General features: G+C 41.4%; 1 protein-coding gene across 3 annotated transcripts in view; it reads right to left on the bottom strand.

The window, feature by feature from the left end:
- Positions 1-8,158: 8,158 nt before the first annotated feature.
- The window catches only part of dennd4b (DENN/MADD domain containing 4B), a 64,737-nt gene continuing 60,395 nt past the window's right edge, over positions 8,159-12,500 (bottom strand). For all 3 annotated transcript variants that reach the window (XM_079894334.1, XM_079894335.1, XM_079894333.1), the window contains 3 exons: positions 12,247-12,412; positions 11,847-11,905; positions 8,159-11,404 (listed from right to left, as the gene is read on the bottom strand). In XM_079894334.1, the coding sequence (XP_079750460.1) occupies positions 11,259-11,404; positions 11,847-11,905; positions 12,247-12,412 (371 nt within the window). In that variant the 3' untranslated portion in view covers positions 8,159-11,258. The remainder of the gene's footprint in view (positions 11,405-11,846; positions 11,906-12,246; positions 12,413-12,500) is intronic.

The following is a 12,500-nucleotide window of genomic DNA, read 5'->3' as shown; positions in this document are numbered from 1 at the left end:
TTTAAAACTATTATTAATTTTTTTAACTATTATTATTAAATATTACCTAAAAAAAGTGCTGTTCTGTCACAGTATTTTTGTCTTGTTTTCTAATACAAATATCTAATCATTCTTAAATCAAGACATGTACTGGAGAAGCAAAATGACCTGAGATAAGAAGTGCGGTTTAATAAGAAATTGATCAAAATGAAGTAAGAATCTGTCAATGGCGTCAGACAAATAAACCTAATTCAGAGGAAAACAAGTGGAGTGAAGTGGATATAACTGTGTCATTGGCAGATATTTGTTCTTGGTTTAAGCATAAAAACCCCAATAAAACCACAAAGAAAATGAAATGAGAAAAAGCAAGATGCCAGGCCGCTCAGCTCTTTAGATCAGTGTTTACACACACACACACACACACACACACACTTGCATGAGTAGACAGATACGGCTGGGTCTCAGTGCGGGCTGGTGGTTCTGCTGGATTTAGGGCGTCTTTAATCAAAGTGATTCATCTCCACTGAACTTAAACTTGACTTTCGGGCGTCTGATTGATGGCTCTTTCAGAAGCACTCACACAAACACACACAAAACCCCAAAACAGCCACACAATGCGGCTCCACCCCCCCTCCTCCTCCATAACTGCCCCTGCCCCATCATTCTGCCCCGTCTGAAGAGCATCTGCCCCTCCTCCGCCCCGTGGCGCTGCGAGTGTCTTTCACAGTGTGTGTGAGGGTGACTTTCCCATGCCACACCATCACTCACACACACCGCCCCCCTCGCAGCTGCCACACACACACACACACACACACACACAAAACACTGCAGTCACACTTGAACTTGAACGCGCTCGCGTGGAAAACCCAGACTCGTGGCATCAGGGTCAGACCTGGTCACATGACCTCTGACCTGGTCACATGACCTCAGATCAGGTGCACTTCAGACGCTCCTCAGATTCGGGAATCACTCCGCAAACAAACCGAACACACACACACACACACACACACACACACACACACGAGATTCACGAGATTCCAGAACTGTAATCACAACTATAATGATAACCAAAACAATAACTATTGAAAACTATAGCGATAACTACTATAGCATTAAAGTTAACTATAATAACAATAACTAATAACTATAGTAACTACAACAGTAACTATAACCATAACAATAACTATGGATAACTATACAATAATGGTAACTACAACGATAAACTATAACCGTAACTATAACCATAACAACAACTTATAATTAACACAACAATATCTAACGATAACTATATTGATAACTATAACTGTAACTATAATCATAACAATAACTAATGATAACTATAACAGTAACTAGAATGATATTAACTAACGATAACTATAGCAATAACTATAACAGTAACTATAACCATAACTTGGAATAACCATAAAAATAACTAACAATAACTATAGCAATAACTGGTAATTATAATGGTTACCATTACAATAACTACAGTGATAACTAACAATAGTGGCAACTATAATGATAACCATAACAATATCTAAGGATAACTATAACATTAAAGTTAACTATAACTATTGATAACCATTAACCATAGCAATAACTATACTTGCATCCACACCAGTGTGGAACTATAATGATAACTTATAATAACTATAACTATTACAAATATAATGGTAAATAAATACACAGGCTGATGGGTCCTAACTCAATCTGCTTGTAATCACATCATTCTCTACAGGGCACAGCTGATTGGTTCCTGCTGTATCAGTAGCCAATGAGCTCGCAGGAACCCCTCCTCCTCCCCCAGCTCCACATGTAGATCTGATACAGGTGAGTCTTACTCGCTCACAACAGTGTGTCGTGTGTGTATTGGCCGTAACATGTCCCATACTCACTCTAAAGCAGCAGATCTATTCCACCAAGACCAAACATATATCTCCATCCCCAGGACAATCACTCCGAGACAGAGCTAGAACATTAAAACTGTACGGTTAGGGTTATTGTTCTTGGTGTGAACAGGCCTTTCCTCAAGCAGAATGTTTGTGTGTTCAGAAAACTGTCCCATCATTCCTGCAGTGTACAGTATACATACACAACACACAAATGACCTATTAAACAGTACAGTATCCCACAATGCAATGCAAAAAGCCTTCCATTTAGACTCATTACATGATCAGACTGCCAAAGTTTAAAAAAGAATTACACTGAAAACAAACAACGCTGTGAGAATAAGACGTTATATAGGAGTGTGAGATCAACAACATTTTACTCTAAGAACTGAAACTCCAGAGGTTTTTTAAACGTTGAGTCCTTGTATAAGCCGTCTGGTCTGGTCTGGTCTGGTCTGGTCTGATTCGGTCTGCCTGGTTTGGTTTCGTCTGATCTGGTCTGTTTTTTTGTTTTGTCTTTTTTTTTTTTTTTTTTTGGTCTGGTCTGGTCTAGTTTGGTTTGGTCTGTCTGGTCTGATGTTGTTTGGTCTGGTCTGATCTGGTTTGGTTGGGTTTGGTTTGGTTTGGTTTGGTTTGGTTTGGTTTGGTTCGGTCTAGTTTGGTTCGGTCTGGTCTGATCTGGTTTGGTTGGGTTTGTTCTGATTTGGTTTGGTTTGATTTGATCTGGTTTGGTTTGGTTTGGTTTGGTCTGGTTTGGTTCGGTCTAGTTTGGTTTGGTCTGTCTGGTTTGGTCTGTCTGGTCTGATGTTGTTTGGTCTGGTCTGATCTGGTTTGGTTGGGTTTGTTCTGGTCTGATTTGGTTTGGTTTGATTTGATCTGGTTTGGTTTGGTTTGGTTTGGTCTGGTTTGGTTCGGTCTAGTTTGGTTCGGTCTGTCTGGTTTGGTCTGTCTGGTTTGTTCTGATCTGGTCTGGTGTGGTCTGGTCTGGTTCGGTCTAGTTTGGTTTGGTCTGGTGTGATCTGGTCTGGTCTAGTTTGGTTTGGTCTGGTCTGATTTGATCTGGTCTGGTGTGGTCTGGTGTGATCTGGTCTGGTGTGGTCTGGTGTGATCTGGTCTGGTCTAGTTTGGTTTGGTCTGGTGTGATCTGGTCTGGTCTAGTTTGGTTTGGTCCGGTCTGATTTGATCTGGTCTGGTGTGGTCTGGTGTGATCTGGTCTGGTCTAGTTTGGTTTGGTCTGGTGTGATCTGGTCTGGTCTAGTTTGGTTTGGTCTGGTCTGATTTGATCTGATCTGGTCTGGTGTGGTCTGGTGTGATCTGGTCTGGTCTGATTTGGTTTGGTCTGGTTGTTATCTGGCTCTAGTTAAATGAGATTCACCAGTAGTGTCTAAAGCCGCAGCTGTTTTCTCTCCTCACAATAGCAGAGCACGTTCACTGGTAAACACTGGAGGATCCGGCCTCCCTGCGGCTGTCACTCGTGAGACGTGGCTCCGCCCCCAGACTGTCAATCATGAGGCTCAGCTCCGCCCCCAGACTGTGACCTCAGAGCCTAGAGGTCATGAGAATCAGCCGCTCCTCCTCCTGCTCTCTTCATTGTGTTCTGAAGTTCACGGCCGTATGAAGACTGAGAAACACACATCTGCTCATCAGAACGCGAGTGTGTGTGTGTGTGTGTGTGTGTGTGTGTGTGTGTGTGTGTGTGTGTGTGTGTGTGTGTGTGTGTGTGTGACCATGTGACCCGCATGAAAACACTTTCAGCCTCGCAGACGAGAGTTAAACGCCTCGAAATTCTGCTGAATCTATTACACAAATGTTCAATAAAGCATCACAGATATTTATAATCCAGTTACAGAGTTCACACCACACTATGAACAAGCACCACGGTATATTACCAGTGTTTTTAGACTCTGCACTTTGAAGAGGTAACATGCAAATATCATGATATATGAATATGCTAATGATTCAATACCACGGGAAATGAGCGTAAAGACCTTCTCATCTACTGAAAGTATTTATTTAATATCAATATTTAATATCTGCATGTATTTTGAGCATTAACCGTCATCAGAGAACATTGATAAAGTGTTGAAATATGAATTTAAAATCTAGAAGCTCAAAGTGGTTCGACTGACGAAAGATAGAGAATGTCTACATATTAATTTCTTTTTTAAAATGTAATGTTAATAAAATAAATGTTTGATATATAAATCCTCTGTTTTCTATGTGAATATATAGTAAAGTGTAATTTATTCCTGTGATCAAAGCTGAATGTTTAGCATCATTACTCCAGTCTTCAGTGTCACATGATCCTTCAGAAATCACTCTAATATGATGATTTATGATCAATTATTATTGGTTCTATATTAACTTGATTCTATTTTTAATGCACTATATTAGTTCTATATTTATATAGCTTACATTGCTCAAAAGTGACAGTAAATACATTTATAATGTTACAAAAGATAGATTATATTTCAAATAAATGCTGTTCTTTTGAACTTTCTATTCATCGAATCCTGAAATAAAAATGGTCCATAACTGTGTTCATCACTGATAATAATCATAAATGTTTCTCGAGCAGCAAATCATCATATTAGAGTGATTTCTGACGGGTGATGTGAACTCTTGATCAGTGTTCATGAGTCTGAGAGAGTCTGAGAGAGACTGAGAGAGTCTGAGAGAGTCTGAGAGAGTCTGAGAGAGAGTCTGAGAGAGTCTGAGAGAGTCTGAGAGAGACTGAGAGAGTCTGAGAGAGAGTCTGAGAGAGAGTCTGAGAGAGTCTGAGAGAGTCTGAGAGAGAGTCTGAGAGAGTCTGAGAGAGTCTGAGAGAGACTGAGAGAGTCTGAGAGAGACTGAGAGAGACTGAGAGAGTCTGAGAGAGTCTGAGAGAGAGTCTGAGAGAGTCTGAGAGAGTCTGAGAGAGAGTCTGAGAGAGTCTGAGAGAGACTGAGAGAGACTGAGAGAGTCTGAGAGAGACTGAGAGAGACTGAGAGAGTCTGAGAGAGACTGAGAGAGACTGAGAGAGTCTGAGAGAGAGTCTGAGAGAGTCTGAGAGAGTCTGAGAGAGTCTGAGAGAGACTGAGAGAGTCTGAGAGAGACTGAGAGAGACTGAGAGAGTCTGAGAGAGACTGAGAGAGACTGAGAGAGTCTGAGAGAGAGTCTGAGAGAGAGTCTGAGAGAGAGTCTGAGAGAGACTGAGAGAGTCTGAGAGAGTCTGAGAGAGAGTCTGAGAGAGAGTCTGAGAGAGTCTGAGAGAGAGTCTGAGAGAGAGTCTGAGAGAGACTGAGAGAGTCTGAGAGAGTCTGAGAGAGTCTGTCAGGATTCTTCAATCCAGAGAATCCAGTGTCTAATGACTCACAGCTTCTCGTCTGTCTCAACTAACACTCCTTAATAAGACCATCAACGGCGTGTGTGTGTGTGTGTGTGTGTGTGTGTGTGTGTGTTGTGTTTGTGAGTTTGTTTGTGTCCAATATTCTATAATCTGGACATTTCACAGAGGCATTATATATGTTTATGTATGTGTGTGTGTGTGTGTGTGTGCGCGCGCATATTAACATTATAAATGTATTTACAGTCACTTTTGATCAATGTAAGATAGAGAATCATATAGAACTAATATAGTGCGTTAAAATTGAATCAAGTTAATATAGAACCAATAATTATTGAGCATCAAATCATCAGATTAGAATGATTCTGTGTGTGTGTGTGTGTGTGTGTGTGTGTGTGTGCGTGTGTGTGTGTGTGTGTGTGACAAATTATCATATTCATGAAACTGATCTGGTTCCCACAGTGCTGAATAGACTCTGGTGCTAATTAGGAAAATGAAGCAGTCGCCACTCACGTGCGTGCGTGTGTGTGTGTGTGTGTGTGTGTGTGTGTGTGTCTGTGTATTACAGCATAATGCTTGTGACACAAACACAGAAGAGAGTTTGACCACAGGCACATGCGGTGTAGATCTTTTGGATTAACCTTGTGAACCCTGTGTCTGTGAGTGTGTGTGTGTGTGTGAGTGTGTGTGTGTGTGTGTGTGTGTCTGTGTGTGTGTGTGTGTGTGTGTGCGCACAGCAGCTGCCTCAGGATTATGGGCCCTTATAATGAGATCTCAATCACCCCCCCCCCCCAGTCTGACCCCGACCCTAAAGACCCAGTCATATGATAATGAGGGTCAGGTCAAAGGTCAGGGTCAATGTCTGGCTCAGGTCTGTCTGTCTCACGAACATGAACTTCAACAAACTCAGAATCAGAGCAAAGCTCCAGCAGTGACTGAATCACACACACACACACACACACACACACACACACACACACAATATCAAACGTCTAGTGCTGATTTCATAAAAATCTTTTAAAATGGTTGAAATTGAAGTTTTAAATCTCAGTGAAGCATCAAACTCATGACAGAGATCTGAAGAAAACACACACTAATTAACAGATTCATTATCGAAATAATTGTTTGTTACAGAACTAATGTCAATATAAAGTTATCAATATAACATACAAGCATCGATCTAAATGCAGATGAGAATCAGGATTCGAGCACAGATCTCAGATAATGACTGCTAATTGAACTCATTAAAGCTTTAATGAATGACTCCACTAATAACAGGACAGTCATTTACATATTCACATGATCAGTGTCTGCATTAGAGGAACAGTGTTATTAGTTATGCTATATCACACAGATATTTCCTGAACGTAAATAAACAAGTGTCAAACAAAGACAGAGACACTGAGAGAAACTCACCTGAGAGTGTGAAGAGCAGCAGCACCACTGACACTCTCTTCATTTCTGCAGGACTTTCATCCTCTGACAGATCAAACCAAGCGCGAGTATTCCTCAGAGCTGCTCTACTCCTCATCCAGAATCCCAATATTCCTCAGAGCTGCTCTATTCCTCTCCCAGAATCCCAATATTCCTCTCTGAGTCTCTGAGCGCGAGTCTCATCAGATGTGTCTCCAGCAGGGGCGGGGCCACGTGCCATCAGCCAATCAGCGAGCAGTGGGAGACAAGGACACGCCCCTCACGCAGAGGTACTATTGATCAGGTAAAATAGATTTCCTTCTGTAAACGGGGGTTTCTTCAACTTTTGGTTTATTTTTTTAAAATAGATACATATTTATTATTGATTCCCACTAAATTAGTGATTTCCACCTTTTCTTTTATTAATTCATGATATATAAAATTAGCACAAGACTTTATATATATAAATATGTATATTTCTTTCTATTTTCTTATAAAATGCATATATTAAAATACCACGTCGTGCTAATTTCATAAACATCCTTTAAAAATGTTAATTGTAAAAAAAATTAAAATAATAATAATATATATATATATATATATTTTAATCTGTTATATAAAATGTACATATAAAAATATCAAATGTCCTCTTATAAACATCCTCTTTTAAAATGTTATATATATTTAAACTATCAATTGTCTTAAGCTAATTATGTACATATTTATTTTCTTTATGCATAGACTATATATATAATGTACATGTGAAAATATATCTAATGTGCTAATTTCATAAATCATCTTCATCAATCATATTTTAAAACGTATAAAATTGTATATATATATTAAACATCAAATGTCTTGAGCAATGTATAAATGTTTATATACAATTATACATCTTCCTAATTACAAAAGGTATGTATAAAATATCAAATGTCTTGAGCAATATATATATATATATATATATATATATAACGTGTTTTGGAGAAAAACATTTATTTCATAATGTGATTTTCCCCACTTTCAATTCTTTTACTTCAATGAAAGGTTAGATTTTTGCAAATTTTTTGAATGAAAGATCAAAAGGATAAACGATGCAGATTTATTTTTTACAGCCATTTTTAATCATATTTACCAGGGGTATGATTCATCCTGAGCACGACTGTATATACATATATATATATATTACAGCTGTATCATACAAATAAATAGTTAAAAAAACATATATTGTGATTTCTGGATTTTTTTTTTTAGATTATGTCTCTCACAGTGGACATGCACCTACGATGACAATTTCAGACCCCTCCATGATTTCCAAGTGGGAGAACTTGCAAAATAGCAGGGTGTTCAAATACTTATTTTCCTCACTGTATATATATATATATTATTTACATATAATTATATTTTATATTTCTTTCTAATTTCTTATACACAATTTATATACAAAAATACCCAAATTCTCGTTCTAATTTCATAAAAATGATCTTTTAATATGGTTGAAATATTTGATCTGGTTTAAGTTTTAAATCTGAAGAAAACACACGGAGAATGAAGGTTTTTAAAACTCTTTTCTTAAAAAACAAAACAACATTCACAACAAAGGTCAAAGGTCACATCAATATAAATTACCACAGCAAACACATGAAAACTTAAATATAGCTTTATAATCTCTCTTTTGTGGTTAAACTTTATAAAGGAAGCGTCCCTGGTGAACCCGCTGTTATTGCAGTGAGCGAACGCGAGCAGAAACTACGTCATTTCCTCTAATGCCAGTAAAACAGGGTCACGTGTTCCTCACAGGTGATGCGACGTAAATCCTACAGTTTCCTCGGGATCACTGCTTTAAAACACAATCACATCATTATTACTCAAACAAACACAAAAGCACACGAACATGAGACGCTTGAATCCCAGATCCCAAACTCCAGTCTGAAGGATAGTAAGAGATTTGGGAACATTAGTGAACATGAACTAACAGTGAACAACACTTTCATTAATCTTAGCACAACCTAACATTTACTAATGCATTATTAAAATCAAAAGTTGCATCTGTTAACATTAGTGAACATGAACAGTGAAGAGTTGCATGTTTATCCAGGATTATTAAACGATAGTTGATAGTTCTTAGTTAGTCGATGCATTAACAAATCAGGCCTTGTGTAAAGTTCAACCAGATTATTATTTTTACTATAATTATTATTATTATTTTTCATAATTGTCATGAAATCAAGCACATTTACCTCCAAAATGCTCAGCGACGCGTCACTCAAAACATAATGGAAAACCATCATCTGTGTCATTGCAAATTATGGTTGATGTTTAAATGTACAGGCTTGAATGCATCTGTTAATACTGTCCTGTATAAACGCTTTCCTGTAACTCACACTAATGCATCAACTAACTCTACCAATACTGACTGATACCCGTTCATAAACACAGTTCATGTTAGCCATGATATTAGCAGATCAAATAATGGATTAGTAAATGTTAAATGAACAGATGAGCGCTTGCTGTCGAGTGTCGTTCATGTTCGGGAACTAATGTTGCCGTGACTGTAAAGGGTTAACGGCTCAAATCCGCCGTGATGTAGAGGTGTAATGACATCATCATGACTCTCACTGTCACACATCTGCCGTGTTCCGGCGAGTAAATGAAGACGGAGTGATGATGCGGATGAGCAGGGGTTTGTGGGTAAACGTGTTTAATCGTGTCTCGCTGGTAAAATCTCGATCCAGGGGTTTTCTGACGCATCATCACATGAAACCCTTTAAAAGGACTGGATAAAAGCATGATCACATGACACTGCTGTCACATGACTAGTTCACTCAATAACTGTCCAGATGATGATGATGATGATGATGATGAAGCAGCTCAAAGCTCGTCTAAACAGACTCCCATGATGCCTTCTGTTATTTCTCCCTGACTGAGTTCCAGGACATGGAGAGTCCGACTGAGGAGGTAAACGAGCGTCATCACTTCCTCCAGCCTCGGGTGTTCCTGCAGCATCACGACAGCAGCGCTCGCTTCAGTGATCAGGATTACGAGATGAAGAGTCTCAGCTGACACCACAGTCTTCACCTCAGCTCTTCACCTCAGTCTTCACTTCAGCTCTTCAGCTCTTCACCTCAGTCTTCAGCTGTCATCAATATGGATTTACAAAGCATGATCGTTTGTGTTTATGTGGCAGAAACAGGTTCCAGAGAGAAGACAGGAAGTGTGTGTGTCTGAGGGAAGTGTGTGTGTGTGTGTGTGTCTGAGGGAAGAGTGTGTGTGTGTGTGTCTGAGGGAAGTGTGTGTGTCTGAGGGAAGTGTGTGTGTGTGTGTGTGTCTGAGGGAAGAGTGTGTGTGTGTGTGTCTGAGGGAAGTGTGTGTGTCTGAGGGAAGAGTGTGTGTGTGTGTGTCTGAGGGAAGAGTGTGTGTGTGTGTATCTGAGGGAAGTGTGTGTGTGTCTGAGGGAAGAGTGTGTGTGTCTGAGGGAAGAGTGTGTGTGTCTGAGGGAAGAGTGTGTGTGTGTGTGTGTCTGAGGGAAGTGTGTGTGTGTCTGAGGGAAGAGTGTGTGTGTGTGTGTGTCTGAGGGAAGTGTGTGTGTGTCTGAGGGAAGAGTGTGTGTGTGTGTGTGTCTGAGGGAAGTGTGTGTGTGTCTGAGGGAAGAGTGTGTGTGTGTGTCTGAGGGAAGAGTGTGTGTGTGTGTGTCTGAGGGAAGTCAGTTTACTCAGCATTGTGGGATACAGAAGCAGTTTCTGGAGGAAGAGTCGCACATTCCCATAATGCACAGCAGAACACGTGGGCGTCTTCAGTGAAGCAGTTGGAGTGTGTGTGTGTGTGTGTGTGTGTGAGAGAGAAGGCAGACAGCAAGACATGACGAGACGGAGCGGAGTGTGTTTGTGTATGTATGTGTGTTGGAGTGTGTGTATGTGTGTTGGAGTGTGTGTGTGTGTGTGTGTGTGTGTGTGTGAGTGTGTGTGTGTGTGTGTGTGTGTGTGTGTGTGTGTGTGTGTGTTTCAGCACTCCAGTGGCAGGAGGAAGCAGCGTCTACAGTCCACAGCTTTAGCACTGGGTGTGTGTGTGTGTGTGTGTGTGTGTGTGTGAGAGTGAGAGTGTGTGTGTGTGTGTGTGTGTGTGTGTGTGTGTGTGTGTGTGTGTGTGTGTGTGTGTGTGTGTGTTTGTGTGTGTGAGAGAGTGTGTGTGTGTGTGTGTGTGTGTTTGTGTGTGTGAGAGAGTGTGTGTGTGTGTGTGTGTGAGAGTGTGTGTGTGTGTGTGTTTCAGCACTCCAGTGGCAGCAGGAAGCAGCGTCTACAGTCCACAGCTTTAGCACTGGGTGTGTGTGTGTGTGTGTGTGTGTGTGTGTGTGTTGGAGTGTGTGTGTGTGTGTGTGTGAGAGTGTGTGTGTGTGTGTGTGTGTGTTTCAGCACTCCAGTGGCAGGAGGAAGCAGCGTCTACAGTCCACAGCTTTAGCACTGGGTGTGTGTGTGTGTGTGTGTGTGTGTGTGTGTGTGTGTGTGTGTGTGTTGGAGTGTGTGTGTGTGTGAGAGTGTGTGTGTGTGTGTGTGTGTGTGTGTTTCAGCACTCCAGTGGCAGCAGGAAGCAGCGTCTACAGTCCACAGCTTTAGCACTGGGCGTGTGTGTGTGTTGGAGTGTGTGTGTGTGTGTGTGTTTCAGCACTCCAGTGGCAGCAGGAAGCAGCGTCTACAGTCCACAGCTTTAGCACTGGGCGGCTGAACTCTCTTCTTCCGCAGCTCCTCTCGACCCACAGATCCACTCAAGCGCATGTACGCCGCCTTGTAGCGCTTATCGAACATAGCTGCAGACGACACACACACACACACACACACAGTTTACACAGTTACTGAACCGAACTGAATCAACACTGATTTCAGCTGAATAATGACTCACTGTGTTTAGAGCTGCAGTGCATCAGTTTACAGGGCTAGTTCTGCCGAAGCTGAACATCAGCTCATGAGTTACTCTCCCTCAACTCATCCGAGTGTGTATGACACACACTTCTCTCAGACGAACACAGTCTGAGTTATATTAAAAAATGTCCTGGCTCTTCCAAGCTTATATCATCTATCCATCATAAAAGTGCATCTATATTGTATCTGAAGAGTGTCATACACACTCGGATGAGTTGAGGGAGAGTAAACCATGAGCTGATGTTCAGCTTTGGGAGAACTATCCCTGTAAACTGCTTTGAATTGAATCTAAAGAATGAGACATAATATTCAGCATCGTGTGAGACTCACCGACGTGATCTTTGCCCATGGCAGCCAGTGTGAGGAAGAGCATCTCTCTGTACAGACTCCTGCGTGCACACACACACACACACACACACATCAGCACTGAGCCTCTCTCAGGTCTCTAACCCTAAGGCCGCGTGTCCACCAAAGTGTTTTTAGCGAGCAGAAGACGCCTAGCTATGGGTGCGTGAGAGCGTTATTGTGTTCCGCTATTATGCTTGTTGTCGTCTTCTGTTGATTGGACGGCTGGGTAAAACGTGAGAGTGATGAGCGCTGGGTTTTACCCAAAGTTGAACATTCTTGAACTCTCAGCGACCGGAAAAAAATGGAAAAAAATAAGAAAAATCCGCCAGCCGCAAGAAAAACGCTTTGGTGGACACAGGGCGTAACCGTCTCCTCATCTCACCTCTGTAACCGGGGCGGGCCGGGTTGCTTAGCAACCGTCTCCAGGAAGAGTGTGATGGCCTTGTGCACCTCGTTCATGCCGACCCACCGAAGCACTTCCTCCAGGAACCCGAGGCTGAAGGGATGGTTGTGATGCCGCCAGTTGTAGACGTGCATCGGGACGCCACCTAGAGGAGAGGAGAGGAAGATCAGGTGACCCACACACACACACACACACACACACACACACACATCAGATGATAAACAGACTGAAGC

Source organism: Squalius cephalus (assembly GCF_949319135.1).
Source record: "Squalius cephalus genome assembly, chromosome: 15".
In the NCBI taxonomy this organism is placed as follows: Eukaryota; Metazoa; Chordata; class Actinopteri; order Cypriniformes; family Leuciscidae; genus Squalius; species Squalius cephalus.
The sequence above is the reverse complement of the archived record's forward strand: the minus strand, read 5'-3'. Positions and strand labels throughout refer to the sequence as shown.